The following is a 19,767-nucleotide window of genomic DNA, read 5'->3' as shown; positions in this document are numbered from 1 at the left end:
GAGGCAGGTTTCCTACTGTTCTTAGAATTTCATAGAATCATTAAGGTTGGAAAATACCTCTAAGATCATCAAGTCCAACTGTCAACCCAATACCACCATGCTTACTAAACCATGTCCCAAAGTGCCACATCTACACATTTTTTGAACACTTCCAGAGATGGTGACTCCACCACCTCTCTGGACAGCCTGTTCCAATGCCTGACCACTCTTTCGGTGAAGAAATTTTTCCTAACATCCAATCTCAACCTCCCCTGGCACAACTTGAGGCCTCTTGTCCTATTGCTTGTTACTTGGGAGAAGAGACCAACACCCACCTGGCTACAACCTCCTTTCAGGTAGTTGTAGAGAGCAGTAAGATCTCCCCTCAGCCCCCTCTTCTCTAGGCTAAACAATCCCAGTTCCCTCAGCCACTCCTCCTAAGACTTATTTTCCAGACCCTTTACCAGCTTTGCTGCTGTTCTCTGGACACACTCCAGCACCTCAACATCCTTTTTGTAGCGAGGGGCCCAAAACCAAACACAGTACTCGAGGTGCAGCCTCACCAGAGCCAAGTAAAAAGGGGCACAATTACTTCCCTAGGCCTGCTGGCCACACTACTCCTGATAGAAACCAGGATGTTATTGGCCTCCTTGGCCACCTGGGCACACTGCTGACTCATGTTCAGCCAGCTGTCAACCAGCACCCCCAGGTCCTTTTCCTCCAGGCAGCTTTCCAGCCACTCTGCCCCAAGCCTGTAGCATTGCTTGGGGTTGTTGTGACCAAAGTGCAGGACCCAGCACTTGGCCTCGTTAAACTTCATACAGTTGGCCTCAGCCATCGATCCAGCCTGTCCAGATCCCTCTGCAGAGCCTTCCTACCCTCAAGCAGATCAACACTCCCACCGAATTTGGTGTCATCTGCAAACCTACTGAGGGTGCACTCAATCCCCTCATCCAGATCATTGATAAAGATATTAAACAAGACTGGCCCCAAAACTGAGCCCTGGGGAACACCGCTTGTGACCAGCTGCCAACTGGATTTAACTCCATTCACCACAACTGGCTCGGCCATCCAGCCAGTTTTTTTAGTCAGCAAAGAGTGCACCTAAGCCATAAGCCGCCAGTTTCTCTAGGAGAATGCTGTGGAAGACAGTGTCAAAAGGCTTTACTGAAGTCCATCCACAGCCTTTCCCTCATCCACTATGTGGGTCACCTGGTCACAGAAGGAGATCAGGTTGGTCAAGCAGGACCTGCCTTTCATGAGCCCATAAAGCCCATTCTTCTTGGGTTTTGTTTGGGTGTTTTCGTTCAACTGGAGAGAGCTGTGTCTATGTGACACAAAAAAATCCAGACTGAATTATCTTTTACAAGGTGCCACTGCAAATTTTTTACTTAAACCTCTCAGTCTCCTTAGGAAATAGTTTCTTGTAGGAAATTATAACATTAAACAACACCCCTTAGTTAACATAAGCATCTACTAATTGGCTGGCTTTTGCCAGCTAGTCATGGCCAAATCACCCCACCTGGCAGTTCCCACTCCTGCGGCACATACCCAACACGGTTACACCTCCCAGCCTTGCTGTGGGCCTGCGGTCTAACGAGCGCAGCTTCCTCCGCTCCACTCACGGCACGTCTTCAGAACAGAGCTTCCGACCCGCAGATCAGGTGTGCACAGCTAGTAGGTAGGTCACCGTTAGTTCTTCACGGGTGTCTCACACATCTATCAGCTGTACTGGGGTACTTTCACAAGCAGTATTTTTTAAGTTGTTCGGATGACTGTATTACCCTTCCTCCAGCCCCACCAGCAGTTAACAGCGCAGCTGACAGGGTTTGCTACTGCTAGGCGAGACCTCCCGCAGCGGCGGCGCTCCCCAGGCTCTCTGCTCGTCCCCTCAGCGCAGAGGCCGGGGTAGTCCCCCGGCGCAGCCGCTGCGTCCCTGAACCGAGCCGAAGCGGCCCAAAGCAGTCCCCCCTGGGTTAATCTCCCGGCGCCGCTGAGGGGACGGCCGGGCTGGCGAGCCCCCTCCCGCCTCTTGCCAACGCTGTACCTGCCGGGGGGGGGGGGGGGCGGCGCCAGGCACGGGTCCGCCCGCTTCCGCCCCGCGCGAACGCCAGCCTCGGCGCCGCTCGGGCCCTCGCAGGAGCGGCTTCCGCTCGGCGCCGCTCGCCCGGCGGGGAGCATGACCCAGGCGGAGAAGGGCGAGGCGGAGAACGGGAAGGATAAGGAGCGCGACCGGGAACGCGAGCAGCGCGGCGTCAAGCGGCCCATCGTCCCCGCCGCCGTGCCCGAGTCCCTGCAGGAGGTGAGGCCCGGGCGAGCGGCAGCTTCTCGGGACGGCACTCCCTTCCCGCTGGTAGAGCGGCTGCGCTGGGGGCGGGCTCGGCCTTTTAAAGGCCTGGGCGCGGGGAGACGGCGGGGCGGCTCCAGGTGGGTGTGGGGACACCTGCTGACTCCCGTGCGCCTTGTGTGCTTTCAGCAAATACAGAGCAACTTCATCGTGGTGATACACCCCGGCTCGACCACTCTGCGGCTCGGGAGGGCCACGGACACGCTGCCCGTGGGCATTCCCCACGTCATCGCGCGGCGGCACAAGCAGCAGGGGCAGGCGGCCTACAGAGACAGCTGGCTGCTCAGGGACGGGCTCAACGTAAGCCGGGGCAGGCACCGACCGAGGGGCGCGTCTTCCAAACTGGCTAAAATGGGTGTTTTCGCTACTTATTTCTGTTGCATTTTTTAGTTGTGTAATGCATATCTTCCCCTCGTGCATCACGCTTTTCCGGAGAGCAATATGTCTCAAGACAAACATTTTTTTCCCTTTTTATGTTCTGTAGATGCCACCTTACTGAAGTCAGTAGATTTGCTCCAGTCTGTGTAGGGCTTTATTTGATTTGGCTGCAATGAACTAAATTAATAAATTGATAGGTTGAGGGTTTGTACACATTGATTTCTCTGCTCTGTGGGTCTGATATCACACACAGTATTTCTGATCATGGAATCACAGCTGTAGAACTAGAATTGGACTGCTCTGTGAATGCGTTGGTTATAAGTTGGGTTGTAACCTGGATAGCATAGCCAGTAATTTTAGTCTAACCTGCTCAAAAAATGCATTCATACTTCGAATCAGTACAAAAAATTGTTAATCCAATTAATGTCTCTAATATTAAACCTCACCTTTAAATAATTGAGAGCTATTGAAACATTTTTTGCTCATACTTAGTATTTTTGTAGTTAAATAGATAATGTCCTGAGCTCATCACTTTGGAGATTAAATCCAGCACCCATTACAATCAGTTAAAAGATTCAAGTTAACTTAGACAAATAGGTGTCTAATATAAAAAAGAGTTTCTTTGAAACTAAGCCTATGTTCATAGTACTATGGGCAAACCTTCTGTCCTTTCTACAGTCTATCACTACAGTAATGATTTCATTGTTTAATAATAGCTACCGTATTACCAGCATACAGACACATAGTTAGAAAGTATTTACATTGCATATTTTTGGGTTTTATTTAGAAACCTGAAAGTACTGAGCAGAGACAAAATGGCCTTAAAATGGTGGACCAAGCGATATGGTCCAAAAAGATGTCAAATGGCGCCAGGCGCATACCAGTGTCACCTGATCAGGTAACTCATTCTTAAGATTTTATTAAATTGTTTGTTCATATAGTCATTTGGTTCATGCTCTATTTTAGTGGAGAAGAATAGATATCCTTTATATAGCAAATATGAATAGTGCTGTTGCGTGGCCTAATTCTGCTGAGAAAATGAAGATTTAAAATGGTTCTTCGAGGGGTGGGGGATTATTTTTTCTTTCATGTATAACAAGTTACTGGTAAAATATTTATCAACAGCATTTGTTTTGATTACATTTCAGGCCAGGTCATACAACAGACAGATGCGGCCAGCTATTTTAGATCACAGCTCTGGGGCCAAGTGGACAAACACATCAAATCATCCCGAATTTTTGGTAGGAGAAGAGGTAAGATTCATTTTCCCACTGAAATGAGGCTTACTATTACATTTTAATGCAGCTGTGTAATCAGTAGCAGTTTGCTATATGTTAGTATGTATTGAAAGGCATATAAATTTAGTCAAGAGATACATGAGATGCTTTACTATGGACTAACTGAATGTTTATTGTCATTCAGCAAGACCAGACAGTTTCTCTCATTTGTCTAGGAAGTAACCTTGATCCTTTGCTGCTATAAATCAGTGTTTCTGCAGGGACTAGGTGAAAACTTTGTCCACGTGGTATAATTTGGAAAAAGGCAAGAAACTGACAAAGGGATCGCTACATGGAATCGCTGCTGAGTAATTAGGTATTCATGAGCTTCAAAGAGTCTTTAAATTATTTTAGTTATGAATTTGAGATAATGCGAAAATATACTGTTATGTTCATAGTAGATGGCCATGGATATGAATATTCAAATAAATTAAACTATGTATTTAATGCCTTTTTTATTTTAATGCTTTTTAACCAAGCCCTGTTGAAAAGAAATCTGGTGTATTGCTGTCACATCAGTCTGAGTGCTGCTCTATGTCTTGTATCTGCTTCTGAAATATTTTTCTAGTATTTGTTACTAATTTTTTGGCAAAAACAATGCATAGAACATTGTCTCTTATTTCCAGGCACTGTATGTTAATCCACTAGATTCTTATAACATACATTGGCCCATTAGAAGAGGGCAGCTGAATCTCCACCCAGGACCTGGTGGCTCCCTCACTGCAGTATTAGCAGACCTTGAAGTTATATGGTCACATGCAATACAAAAATATCTGGAAATACCATTGAAAGACCTAAAGGTGAGCTGGAAACACATTACTGTGGGCTGTACCCACTTCTGTAAACCTTACTGTACAAAAGCAACATGCTGTTATTGTTAGAATTTATTCTTTAAGAAAGCCACCAGTAAGAGGCTTTCTCCTGGTGAATATGGTTCCTAAGACTTTTGTGCGTGTCTTTAAGACAAAAATTGTTCATAGAACTTCTACCAAGGAGGTTTGGAAATCCCATTATAGAAGTATAGAAGTATAGTCTGTTTGGGATTTATTTTGTTGATTAAACAGGAAGCCATTGAGGAACGGGTGCCTAATACTTGCATAATTTCTTCTCCTTGCCGAGTAGGTGTTTTTCTTGTAGATGATGTATTTTTTAAACATTTCAGTGACCTATAAACTCTTAACTTGGTACTTACTCTGAACTAATTTTTTTTGAATTATTAAAACCCTTCCTCCGTCCATAATTTTGCTTCTTTTAATAACTTATATATATATCCTGCTTTCTTCCTTAGCATCAGGTATTCAAGAATGCAAAGAGAAACTCAATTTGAAAGCTTGCTTTAATTTACTGTTCTTATCTTCAGTACTACAGATGCATTTTACTAATTCCAGACATCTACAATAAACAACATGTGAAAGAACTGGTGAATATGATCCTAATGAAGATGGGCTTCTCAGGTAAAACTGTACATAAGCAAGCACTTAATGATTAATAGTGTAAAGATTTAATTTTTTTTACCTTTAAGGCACATTTTTGTACATCAATCCCAGTTTGGCTGGGACTAGCACCTTTCATTTTTTGCTATTCCCATAACTGTCATCTCCTTTAATGGGGCAAAATGGTTGGCTAGCACTGAAACAAGGTTCTTGGTTTGCTTTTAGGTATTCCAACTGTGGGCTTCTCACTTCAGCTGAGATAAAAGTAGCAACAGTCTGGTTTCTCAAGTATTTCTAAAATGCATGATGTTAACTCCACAGAATATTAAGATTCTTAGACTTCAAAACAAAAGTATGTGATGTAAGACACTGCTACTGCCCTCTCTACAGGATGACATAATAGGAGGTTTCAGAGTTGCATAAGTGCATACACTAAATATAGAAGGCAATACAATTTTAAAAAAATAACCAAGTAGTTGTTAGCTGCTTCTGCATATTTATTTTTGGAAAGCCCTCTGATGTGAGGAAAGAGTAATGCATTTCCTTTCAGTTAAACTGCTGGAAGTCTCTGGCTAGTCTTCTGGAAAGAACTGCTGTAGCCTTAGCCAATTTTCTCTGATTTCACATTTAGAGAAAAGACAGCAAGTCATTATGGAAGGCACAGTAACTCAACCATATGGACCATATTTAATTTGAAATAATCATACTAGTAGTACCTTTGGTGCTGCAAAGTCCTTTTTTGTATTAGGTATGCAAGGAAAGAGGCTTAAAAAGTGGACAAGAATAGTAAGTTAAATGATAGAGACTAGTCAAACAGTAAGTTAATTGTAAGATGTTGGAGATTAATAGTGCTCTTGTTTAATAATTAATCGGTACAAAATAAGTGCAAGCGGTTCCCAAGTATTACTCTTAGCAGAATGTGTGCTTAGATATTATTGCTTCCCATCTGAAAGAATTAAATAGGTGGTAAATAAACACTGCAAAAAGAGAGACTGATCTCATGAGATCTAAATTTTGTTGACATGCATATATATATATTTGATTTGTTTCATTGTGTTAAAATGAACAAGCCAGATTTGCTGTTAGTTTTAGATTTTGATCAGAATGGTTCTAAATCTTACTTTGTTTGATTCCTCCTCAGTTTTTACATAGAAGTAATGTGAACAGTACCTAATAATACTACTATGTAAAAATGTACCAGTACTAGGACAGAAGAATTTGTAATTGAAATGCGTTAGCTTCAGAGGAACAGGAAGAATACTAAAAAAATAATGCAAAGCTTCATATTCCTCTGATACTTGAAAGTGAAAATTAAACAGTATCATTAATCAGAGTGTCATTTCCTAAATAATAATTTGGTGAAGAGCTGAACTAATTATGCAGCATAACTAAATTATCTTAATCTATTCAAAAGTATTTCATAGAATCATAGAATGGTTTGGGTTGGAAGGGACCTTAAAGATCATCTAGTTCCAACCTCCTGTTTAAAAGAGTAATTCTACTTAGTTTTTGTCTACAAAGCACAGCTGAATTGAGCTATTCTTTTCCTTCGTTGGCTAGAAGAATATACTGAAGCCTCCAGTTCTTCTCTAGTATGAGGTGGTGATAGAAATACAAACATATTCTTTTTACAGAAGTAAAGGTGGATTGAACGGAAAGCAGACAGTGAAATTAGAGTTTGTTTTGTAACTACTTAAAGAACCTATCTAAAATGCTAACAGTAATGATACTTGAAAAAATTAGGAAAATGCTTCATGTGGACCTTATAACCAAGACCCTGCAATACTGGTTACAAAAACAAGTCAAGTCTGGAGACAGTATCTTTAAACTTGCAAAAATAAGAACCTTTGAATATAGGCATCCACCCCACTCAGCTTTTCTCAGGACTTCAAGGGCCTACTCAACAAAAAAAAAATCTGTAAGTCGTCCCCCCCACACAAACCCCATCTTCACTAAATATACAAACTTTCAGTGCAGAGTCAGGCCATTAGTAGGTTTTAAAAGACATTAGGATGTCCTTTAAATGTCAGCAGCATGGCTCTGGAGCTTGGCATAAATTGGATATTTTTTTTTTTTCTCATATTGCTAGGAATTGTTGTACATCAGGAGTCTGTCTGTGCTACTTTTGGAAGTGGTTTAAGCAGTGCGTGCATAGTAGATGTGGGAGATCAGAAGACAAGCGTTTGCTGTGTAGAAGATGGTGTTTCCCATCGCAACACCAGGTATCTTTTAATATGCGGAATTATTATAAGCATGTACTTAGTTGCTTAACAGAGACTTGACTTTAAAAACAAATTTTTTTTTTTACAAATACAAGGTTTTTTACTGTGAGCTGCATGACAGGGTCATCACATTACAGTATGAGCCTTAAAGAATTCTGATATCTTTAAAAGAAGAAAACAGGCAGAACTTATACTGTGCTCTGTGAACTACGTGATCATGATCACAGCATGTCTAAAATGTTGCTTGTATTCCTATGTATGTTACTGTAAAAGGTCAGTATTTCAGCAAATTAATAAAATAATCTTTTTCTTCTCTGTGTTTTAGGCTGTGCCTTGCATACGGAGGATCTGACGTGTCAAGGTGTTTTTATTGGCTTATGCAACGAGCAGGATTCCCATATAGAGACTGTCAGTTAACGAATAAGTTGGATTGCTTGCTGCTTCAGCACTTAAAGGAGACATTTTGTCATCTAGACCAGGTGAGAAGGGAAAATGGTATATTCTCCTGAGTATTTTTTTTTTTCCTTTACAGCTTGCTTCTCTGGGCAACCCTTTTGCAAGTCTACAATTGCTTATAAATGGAATAAAATGTAATATTTCACTTAGTAGAATACTGGAAAAAGCTGGAGAAGCTTTAAACTTGAAGTATTTGTAACTAGTTTTATTTTTCTTCTAGTTGAAAGAATCCCAACTCTTAAAAAGGTAGTTTCTTTGCTCATAGTACTGAAAGAAGCTGATAGTAGCTGCATATTTGCTGTTTTTCAACTTAAGTTTTGTAAGATCTGCCAGCAGGTCTCTTCTTTCTGCACAAACCCTTATTTTAGGGGCTTAGGCACGTAGAAAGCTGTTTCGGTAGATTGTGCTACAAGGAAAAGACTTTAAAAAGACTTCAAGAATAGGTAAATTAAAGTCACAGTCTGAAGAGTTTTGTTACTTTTTGTTGTTTCCTACAGTTTAAATAGATTATGCAGCTTGATAGAGAGATATACAAGATACTTTACTTTTTTTTAACATTGTTTTTGACCTTAGGATATTTCTGGATTGCAAGACCATGAGTTCCAGATTCGTCATCCGGATTCTCCAGCTTTGTTATACCAGTTCCGATTAGGAGATGAAAAATTACAGGTAATTTTTTTTTTAATTACAAGAATTACATTCAGCATATTCAGGCTCAGTGCCTAACTTTGTATTGGTCCAGTGCTGCTAAGCCAACATGATTTATGGATTGTTCTTAACACATGCTCGTTGATAGTTTTAAAATTAATTCCTATATGTATGAATGGGCCTAATGCAGCACTAGTGGATGCACGAGACTTCACAACAAGCTTTGGCCAGAAAGGTTGTAGCTTCAACCAAATATGATGATTTTTATCCTTCAAGGGCAAGGAATAAGTGCTAATTTTGCAAGTTTTTCACCTCACCATTGAATTTTTCTAATTTTCTAACAAACTGCATTTGAATACTTATTTGTCATACAATGCCAATATCTGTAAAGAAACCTATATACATGTACAATTGTATCTTTTGGGGTTTTTTAATTATACAAAGCTGAAGACCCTTTAGCCTTTTACAAAACTATTTGAAAAAAACGTGTCTTTAATTTTCAGTTGTGAGAAAAATAGAACAAGCTTATTTATAGTAAATACCAAAAAACCCACAACTGTATAGTAAAACCATGTCAAATCTCTCTTCCTTCAGGCTCCAATGGCTCTGTTTTATCCAGCAACTTTTGGAATTATTGGACAAAAAATGACAACTTTGCAACACAGGTCACAAGGTGACCCTGAGGATCCTCATGATGAACATTATCTGCTAGCCACACAAAGTAAGCAGGAGCAGGTGTGTGAATGCTCATTTTATTTTTCATTAAGTATTATTTAATTGGGGAATAAAGTCAGGACTCATTAGCTCATCTCAGAAACCAAAGTTTGTTATCTGGGCCAGAAGCATTAAGAAATAGAGTAAGGAATTTCGGGTGTCTAGACAAGTCCTTACTTAGAACTGTTTCTTTTCAGAGTCTAAGAGGGCTTCATAATATCGCATTGATATATCTGATAGAGTTCAAAATAAAACTCTTACTTTGAAAGTGGGGATTAAAATGAAAAAAATACAATGCTCAACCTTTCTGTGCATAAAGGTGACAAGAAGTACAGTGATGTTTAGTGAAGTGTTTGTATTGTTCTGTAACCTGCCGAAGATCTGTTTGCATTTTTCATAGTTCAACTTGTTTTCTCATTTTTAAGTCTGCAAAAGCTACAGCTGATAGAAAATCTATGTCAAAGCCTGGCACATTTGAAGGAGAGTTGAGAGGCCAAGCCTCAGACATTTCAGAGAGGATTTACCCACAAGAAGTGGAACTGGGATCTTCCCAGAGTGATTGTATATCTGGAAATGATTCAGAGGAACCTTTAACTGCACACATGTCCAGGAAAACAGCTATTTCTCAGTTTGAAGGCAAAGCCTTAGGCCTTGACAAAGCCATTCTTCATAGTATTGACTGCTGCGGTAAGAATTACATTTGTAATCAATTCTATAAGGTATGCATGTCAGTGTGGATTAATGTTAACTCCTCTATTTTACCAAAGTAACACATATGTCCCTAAGTTTTCATCATCTCTAGAGCAGCTACACTGATCCTTATATTTGATTCTTTGTTGAGGTTTCTTGAGCTAGCTGTTTTGAATCTCCAAGGAATAGAAAAAGAATTTTAAAAGCAAACACTTAGCAGTTTCTATCTGGTTTGACTTGCACTAAATTCTTTATAATACAAATACAGACCGTATTAACTTTAAAACCCAGATATATTTCTATATATCTATTCCAGCATCTGATGATACAAAAAAGAAGATGTACAGCTCTATCTTAGTAGTGGGAGGAGGCCTTATGTTTCATAAAGCTCAAGAGTTTCTTCAACACCGAATTCTCAACAAAATGCCACCTTCTTTTAGAAGAGTCGTTGAAAATGTTGAAGTCATCACAAGACCTAAGGTATACTGTTAACCGATAGCTAAATGGTTAATGAACAATGATTGGTTGAAATCTTCAAAGGATTAAAAAAAATCTATTCTTTCAAAACCACAGATTCATTGCATATGTGAGGAGATTTAGGATAGCTTTCAGCTCATAATACAGCACTCTCCAGCTATAGGCAGGAAATTAGAGGTATGGCACCAGTGTTACTAATATTGATCACTGAAGTGTTTATTAACTAAAGGCCATATTCTTAAAGGAGCAGTTAGTACTGGCCCATGAGGGTAACCTGTCTGCTCAGCAAAAAACTGTGTTAAGAGTTTTTTATTACTATTAAGGTAAAAGAAAGTATGGCATTAAAAGAGCAATTTTCATTTGGCATTAATTAGGTAAAATTTTTAAAATCAAAACAAGTCTACAAGACATCTTAAAAAACGTGACTTCTCTAAACACAATAAATATTCTTTCTATATTTATCTCACTATTTTTTCCTGAATAATTTTGAGAAACTTCTTTTCTCCTCCCCTCACCCGCGAGATTCTAAGTGGTGAAAACTACTGGAAAAATTAGGATACAAGTTTTGAGAACTATGCAAATTTACAGCAGTGATTGTGTACAATCTGTGTTTTGAATTTAGGATATGGATCCCCGCTTAATTGCATGGAAAGGAGGTGCAGTTTTAGCCTGTCTTGATACAACTCAGGAGCTATGGATATATCAGCGAGAGTGGCAGCGTTTTGGTGTCCGAATGTTACGAGAGCGAGCTGCATTTGTATGGTAAAGGATGTGTTTACAGTGGGACATGATTAACTGAGGATTCCTTTCCCCACATGCCCCCTTTTTCCAGTGCAGATGTATTGATCTTCTGCTGATAGGTATTTTTGTATTTTATTAAAACTAACTTCAACTGAGATTTTTCCAAAAGTGGCGCAAAAGACTTCAGCATTGCTATACTTTATCTTTTGAACGGTATGCACTGAATTCTGTGTATGGAGTATCAGAGTCATCGCTAAAATCACTACATTTGTATAGGTTACATATATTAAAATTGCACAGTGTGGGAATTAGAGGTATAAAATATTGATGTGGCAGATGTTAAGCCGAGATTCACTCCTGATACACGTACACAGAAGCAATAGCTGAGGAACGCAGGGTGTGGGTTTAATGCCTTGTTCTGATTCATACTCTCATGTTATCAGGAGATGAAATTGTTATATAAGTGATTGTCATGGAAAAAGTGAAATGGAGAACCCAAACTGCAGTTGCTGTTGGTATTTTGCTTATATAATAAACTATATTACTCAGTGGAAAGAATTTGAAAGTGGAGTTTTTCTCTTGCCTGTTCTCATCATCAAAAGCTTTTGCTAGCTTTTCATTATCCATGGTAGTTATCCTCTCTTTTCCCTATTTAAAAAAATCCAATATAATACACTCAAAAGAACTAGCTGCATTTTTATATAGCCAGCACCAACCTCAATCTTGTGGTACAGGGACGTGGGCTTTTTCTCCAACAAATAATCCTTAGTTACAGAAGTGTATTTGTTTGGGGTTTTTTCCTTCTGTAATAAAGGCTCCCGCCACTCTCAGATCACACCTCAAATCCATATCTGAAATTAGAATCTATATTAAAACTATTAAAACACTTGTAAGAATGTAATAAATATCAAAGATCAATGACTGTAGTTTGTACAAAGCATATGAGAAAGAACTGACTTCCCTTTAATCTGCTTTCATTGAAAGTTCTAAAGAGAAAGGATATTTCCACCCAAATTATGCTGTAACCTTATCTGAAAGTAGATTCCACCCTGCAATACGAACCAACCCATAGTGAGGCCAGTGGGCAATTCCCTTCAAAAGCACAATACTGATTCAGACTAAAACATTCATGTAGCCATATCTGGAGTGTCCTAAACAAACTTGAGAGAGTTTCTATTACAATGATACCTAAAAGGTAGTGTCCTTCATATGATCTTATGTCATCTAAAAGGACGCTTGCAGCAAAACTCAAAGGAACAGGAATTACAGAAATACTAAAGGTCAAAAAAAAAAAAAGAACTTTTACCTTGGTCTGTGATGACGCAAGCTACCTCAGCTATAATACATACTATCACGAGGAGGGCACCGAGGAGAATGCACACAAATCTTCCCACTGAATTGGTTGTGAGGATCTCTGGAAGAAAAAGAACAATCACTTTGAAACAAGACAGCTGAAAAAGCTGTCTTCAGTTAAAGAATTATTGAAAGGAGCATTTCTAGTGTCCGTACATGGAAGAGAAAGTGTGCTAAAAGGCAATGCAAAATGGTTAATAATCACAGTGAGAGCTACAGAGCTGCTGACCAAGTTACAGAATTTTCTTCCCTGCTTTGAAAGAAACAAAACGTAGCAGTCTGAATCTGCTCCCTCCATGTTCCTCCTACGTTTCTGGAACATACCTCCTCCCGCAGCCTGCCATCTCATCAGTTGTTCTCCTCTCTTCCCTTTTGTTTAGAGTTTTACCATGAGCAATAGTTACAAAATAACTAATTCTGGAACTGTGGCATTACTGTATTAAGGATAAAACTTCAACATTTAAGAAGATGAAAGGCAAAATTTGCCAAGGCTGGTGTGCATAAAGTCAGCTAAGACCAAAGTCACCTGCTTTTTAACTGGATTTTGACAGTCAAGTATCTGTATACCAAAACATACATTTTCCCAGATTTTTTGGAAACATGGGGTGGGGGGGGGAATCTGCTGAGTATACACGATCCATAATGCAACAAACAACACTGAGCAGTTTCTGTTTAGCTTACATTTAATATTGACTCAAGAAAGATAAATACTCAGCTAACCACTGGCTTTCATCTGCACGCAGGTTATTAGGTTTTCTGTAAGCCTTGGGCAGTCATATTCACACTTACTGAAGTAAGGAATTATGTGGAAGAAAAAAAAAAAGAGTAATTCCAATATGCAGTTACATGGGATTTCTGCACAGATTAATTACTTTCATGTATTTCCTTCTGTACTAGTCTTTTCACTGAAAATAAATAAAAAATGTTACTTACCTCTACAGAATTATCAGTGCTGTTATCATTCCCTAATATCCTCACAGAAATTCTAGTTTCAGTTATCTAATAATGAAATGAAATCCCAAAGAGTGTGGGAGGGAGAAAAAAGTTAGACATTTATCATAACAGGAGTCATTACTAAGTTAAATCACATTTAATATTTAATTGCATTTCAAACTGCATTTAATAGGCTTTAAAACCATTATATATTCTTAACATCAGAATTACAGATCATGCATATATTTATCTTTAAATCTACTAGTCTACTATAACAAAATAGGGTGAATATCTTAGTAGGAATTCCAAACGGTGCATTTCACATTAGTGAAGCCTAATTAATATAGATTTTCATGTTCATTGATTAATCAATCTCTTTCTGAATAAAATAATATTGTTTAAAAACATTCTTAAAAATAAAGAATATCATCTCAAAAGTAAAATAACAGTGGAGCAGAGCTCTTCTGAAAGCAACCACAGTTCTTTTTTTCTGTTTGCTGGCCAGCGCTGCTGATTTGACTTCAGTGGAAGCGTATGCTTCCTGCTCTGCTAATACAGAAGGAGAACTTAGACAACTATGTTTTCAATTTATTATGATTTAACAGAAAATTACCTTTGCTTCCACATTTTTTTCAAGAAGCACAGTATTAAATATTCAAGCCCAAGACTGCTTGTTGTAAAATTCACTTCTGTCTCTATTTTACAAACAGTTATATTTGGATTCCACAAACTTCCTGAGAGTTGAAAAGGTTTCAGTTTAAAATTGTTAATAACCATGTAAGTGATCAAATGGATTTCTGCTATAACTGTGGTTGTGCTAGGCACCATAGACCCTGCAGATGGCACCTTATGACCTAACAGAGTGTTTGTGCTTTCGAAGGGACAAGAGAGACGTGTTCGTTACAACAGAGACTCCCTGCAGTTGTTTGAATTCAGACACTGTTGCTTGAAAATGTACGTGGTAAAAATATCTAGCCCATTAAACCTCCAACAGCTTTAGAAACCGTAGTACTTAGTATTAATGACACATCTGCATGCTCAAATCTGCAAGGAATTTGTTTAGTCTACTAAAGGTACTTTTGTTGGTGTCATAGTGTACCAACCAGTAACTAGATTAAGTTCATCATCTCAGAGAATCCAAGCAAATTTCTCAATCTCATATTCACAGATTGGCAATCTTAAAATTTGCCATGTACTTGATCCTTTGGCCTGTTTATAGAACTAACGCCAGGGACTGTAATACCATTCTCAATTTGTTTTTATCCAGTTCATGCCATGCTCATCACTCCAAAGCAAAAAAAGTCCGAGTTATTAAAGCACAAAACATTTAAGTAATACTCCCTGCTTTTCTGCTCCCCACTCAGTCACAGATATACTTCCATTGTGTCTTTGTACCCATGTCTGTCCTTGCAGATCTAATAAAGTGATTTTCAGTCTTTTCATTGCAGACCTAAAACCATCCCACTGAAGGCAGGAAATCCTATATAAAATAGCTTATATCCTAACAAGTGTGGTCCCAGATCTGGGAACCAGAATTTGTAATTCTGCTGAGGAAAAGTGGACTTTGAAATTTTATAGGATATTATAATTTCTCACCCTCTCCATGTCCACAAGCTATAAGCTACCTTTATGTCCCCTCCACTCCACCTACCTTATCTTTTGTGAGAATATGAGTAAGATACTCTCCTCCCTAGACTCCAAACAATTTTCTCCAGCTTTTCTCTTTGACATTCACTACTTTTGTTTCTAGCATAAAGAACTGTTTGATGCCCAAAAGCTTGGCAAGTTTTTCTCAACATAGTACTTTTGCCTACACGTCCTGTCCTGTCCATGGTTCTCAGTGGCATAGTATCTTGTGGATTTATGACTGCAACCATGTCATTAACAAATAAAAGCTTTACTGAGCATGTATTTACTCCTTAGACGGGCCAGCTGCATTCACTACAATGATGCACCCAGAGCCACAAAGTCAGTTAATATATTTGTCAATCCAAGAGAAAATACTTCTGTGGATTTGGAAGCATGTAGGTTTATACAAACCAATCTCTTCAGATCGATTATCTATCTAAAACCTTGACAATTAAACTGAAAAGCAGTAGGATACCTTTTATTTGCTCATGCCACTTTTCTGGCATTACCCTCTGCAGTTCATTTTCTTATTCTCCTTAGGATCCCAACCAGCCACTGTGACAACAAACTTACTATCTGTGCTGGGGATCCAACTTATCTTCAAGAAATAGGACAGGAATCGTGTTTCAACTTCTTTTTCAACCAATACAGCACTGAGATTATGAAGATCAACTGGTGCAATGCCATACCACCTTCTCAGCTCAGAACCTTGTGAAGAAACGTCGCCAGGAATTAAAATAGGCTGATCATAGCTATCATACCTCCATCTGTCCATCAGTGTCTGGATTGCATGTTTACTGGGGGGGGGGGGGGGGGGGGGGATTTAAAAAAAAAAAAATGACACTTTGAATTTTGAATTTCAGTATCAGTTTACGAATAACAAAGCCATTCTTCTCCCATACACCCAGAAAAATCTCTCTCTAGAAATCACAGAATGAAGAACCTGATGTTTACTCCTTTTCTTGTTTATCTAGATGAAAACCATTTGTCTCAAGCTTCAGTAACTGATACAAATCAAGAGACATAAGCAGATAAAGCCATAATACTAGCATAAGTTTGTAGATCAAGTTTGTGGGATGTTTTCTATACCAGTATATACATATGTCTCTCATTAAACGTAAGGTAAAAACATTTCTTGTGAAAGACACTAAGCCATACTTTTTAAAAGTATGCAAAATGCATGGTTTGCACAATGCAATAGCCCTGGGACTCATGAACTACTCCTGTGTCTCTGGCAACGCAATGAGCTGAAACAAACTGTCAGAATTCCAGCGTTCCTTTGGATGGACCAGAAGTTAGGTGACACACATGGAACCCCTCCTCTCCTGCAGAACTGAGCAATGCCCCTTATCCTAAGGGTTTGTCAGGGAGAAGTTGGGAGGCAACTAGAAATCCATCTGAGAAGGGAGATAAGTTCCGGGGACCATTGAGATGCAGAAAACAAATTTTACTGGAATCTGTCTTATCAGTAAGATAGAGAGAGCAAATTTAAAGAAGGACAGTGCAACACAAGTTCCAGGTATGTAAAGAAAGTATGCCACTGTTAGTTTATTTTAGCAATCACAGATCAGAAATTGGGTTTTCTGAAAACTTTCTATTTGTATGTACCTGTTTCTAAACCACACACAACAGACTGTATGAAAGAGAAGTAGTGGTTTGGTTGGTTTTCTTTTTAAATGCACAATTTGAGCAGTTATCTTTATCGCAGCTTTACTTCAAGTTGTTTTGTTTGCTCACCGGGTTTTTGAGCAGAAGACAATATACAGTGCAACAAATGCTTCTTTCTCCACAACACTACTTATAGGCTTGGCTTCTGCAACAGTCTTTTTGTCAATGACTCTCTAAAGCAAGACCAGGCCATACTTCTTTTTGACTAAAACTGATCAGAAAGACCATCACATCAAATGCTTATTAGCACCTCTTATCCTAAATGGTTAGCTTTACTCAATTTTCATGTGCTATTTTAAACATTTTTCTTTTAAGGATTTTTAACGTCACAGTGATCAGATAGGTTTCTATTAATACAGTTATGGTAACTAAGCACATTTTATGTGGCTTTTTTTGTCACTGACCATAAATAAAGCTTTCAGTTAAGGCTTTCTCTTTTACCCATCAATATTTTGATTCTCACATTGATGAAATTAGGTGTTGATTCCACTGAAGTAAACTAAGTTATCCCAGTGGAGGAGGAGGAAGTGGAGGAGTAAGAAGAGGAGGAAGGGGGAAAAAAAGATGCAACAGAAAAATCCACATCCTTTCTCCAAAATTGAGAAATAATTGTTCATATCTTTCACATGCCAGCCCGTTGGTTGAATAAGGCAGAGAAAGAAAACTTACACAGTTTAACTTCCTGATACTGCTTTCAGTTTTACAGCCAAATACTGTGCTAACTCAACAACCTCTATCTTCTACTACAACAATGTAATAAAGTATCCTTCAGAATTCTGTAATCTAGCCATTGACGCAGGAATATTAATGGCTTCCTAGGTAACTAATAGTGCCACTTGTTCAACTCGCTTGTTCAAGATACAAACATAAGTTTATTAACACTTCCTAAAAATACCGTACTGCATCTAAGTCCCACTCTCTAATAGTTAGGACTAATGTTAGCAGGGCAGTTGCTAGTATTGCTTACAAAAATCATCCCTCTCTATTATAACACAGATCTTGAAGTGCATGGCGACTGCCAGTAACACTTTTTTTTGCATGCAGCTATTCCTACAAATATTTAGCAAAAATGTGAAACATCAACTTCTGTTCTCAATTGAAATGCAAATTCAAGGATGCAAACATACTCCCAAGAGCAAAAGTTATCCATAATGCATTTCATGAAATGTGCTAACATGAAATTTTGCATGTCTCTTTAAAAGGAGATTACATTATAAAATTAAGGTAAATATACTATTATATTTTATGTTTATATGTACTTTTCATCATAAAGGATTTTAAAGTGCTTTAAAGAAATATTTAGGTACTACAGTCACTTTTGAGGTCTCATAGACACCAAAACAACCATTAATTGTACTTTGCAAAAGTGGTTATTATCCATTTGTGAGAACTGCCGTAGAAATAAAAGGATGCTATTTATTTTGAAGTTCACATGGTCATTACAACAGTATTTGAGCAGTTTACTAAGAATAGCTTAGGGAACATATTCATTAACATTTAAGCCCCAAGTACAAATGAAGAATTGAGGGAGAGACACTGAGGAACTTTCTTAAAAGGAGACTTGCTCAAGAACAAAGAACTCAAATGTATGTAGAAAGAAACCCTAAAGCTTAAGTTTTCCACTGTATCCCTATTTGTGCCATTGAGTAGTAGGATACCTATGAAAGAAAGACCAGTAACAAATAGGTTCATGCTATATATGGTCAGTGTGCCAAGATTCAAAAAATTAGGCACAGAAGCTTAAATTTTGTATAATCAGGTCAACACCACAACACATCAACCACATCTAGGCCTTGCACGTATACACATATATCCAATATTTGTTTTTAGCCCTCATCATTATACTTATTCTGGTCACACAGGGGTAATTTTCGAGCATGTCTCATGGAAATTTATTAGAGAACGGCTTATTAAAAATGGATATATTTTTCCTCTACTGTCAACACAGCTAAAGAGAGATGGGTGCCTTTTTGTTGTACGCTTACAAGTAGGATTGACTCAACAAGACAGGAGCCCTGCCTGCATGCTGGTTTGGGAGATCCAAACAGGGCACTTTTAGAAAACAGAAACTGAAAGGAATAATGGAGTCTCTGTTAAACAAAGTCAGTGTGCAGCAGGACACTGCATGACTAGAAACGGGCAATGACAGTACTGGCGAAAAGCAACAGAAGACAACAACAGAAAAGATTTAGATGATAATGATGGGACAAAGCAATAGAAAAGATCAGATGCTGATCCAAGGCCAGAAGGGCTGATCCCCAGAGCAGCCAAGCATAAGGCAGCATCACCGATTTGTAAAATGTGACCGAACACCCATGAAATACCCTACACCTGCAGAAGGAGCCCCTGCAATGAAGTGGGAAACGCCTCCCGGTTTTTTGTATCCAAAACTAGCACAATATTCTGCCTGTGTTCACTCAGATCTGCTCCTGCTTAACTGCTGAAATTACTGCTTCATAAAAACCTTTTTTTAAGCCAACATCTCAACAAAGGATAAGTCATTGGGCATCAGGAAGTAGAAACATAGAAGGATTGGGGGAAAACTCCCGGACTCCCAGGCAGACGACTCCCTCATGAGGGAATGGCTCTCTGAACAGCTGATTTCTGTTTAGTGTCTGAAACAACTATTTCTAATTGCCCTTACCATAATTGCTGGATACTTTTAATTATATGGTTGGTAGACTGTATAACGAAACTAAAAACGCCGCCCGGGGACTCCAACGGAGGGGGTGAGGCGGCGGACTTCGGCCCGCTGCCGCTCTGGCCGGCTTCGAAACAGCACGCAGCCGCTCGAGACATCTTCCCGGCGGCCAAAGGGTGCA

The 19,767-nt window shown here is 39.0% G+C and overlaps 1 protein-coding gene across 1 annotated transcript; it reads left to right on the top strand.

Annotated features, from left to right (window-relative positions):
• Positions 1 to 2,058: 2,058 nt before the first annotated feature.
• ACTR8 (actin related protein 8) lies at positions 2,059 to 11,920 on the top strand. The gene is made up of 13 exons (XM_075761989.1): positions 2,059 to 2,281; positions 2,456 to 2,626; positions 3,492 to 3,602; positions 3,853 to 3,957; positions 4,608 to 4,781; positions 5,342 to 5,435; positions 7,504 to 7,636; positions 7,962 to 8,115; positions 8,666 to 8,761; positions 9,335 to 9,475; positions 9,880 to 10,141; positions 10,461 to 10,624; positions 11,244 to 11,920. The coding sequence occupies exons 1-13, from the start codon at positions 2,159 to 2,161 to the stop codon at positions 11,385 to 11,387; spliced, it is 1,872 nt and encodes a 623-aa protein (XP_075618104.1). The 5' UTR covers positions 2,059 to 2,158; the 3' UTR covers positions 11,388 to 11,920.
• The last annotated feature ends 7,847 nt before the right edge of the window (positions 11,921 to 19,767 follow it).

The sequence above is a fragment of the Balearica regulorum genome, chromosome 10 (assembly GCF_011004875.1).
Source record: "Balearica regulorum gibbericeps isolate bBalReg1 chromosome 10, bBalReg1.pri, whole genome shotgun sequence".
NCBI classification, from domain to species: Eukaryota; Metazoa; Chordata; class Aves; order Gruiformes; family Gruidae; genus Balearica; species Balearica regulorum.
Note: the sequence above shows the minus strand (reverse complement) of the source record. Positions and strands in the feature narration are given on the sequence as shown.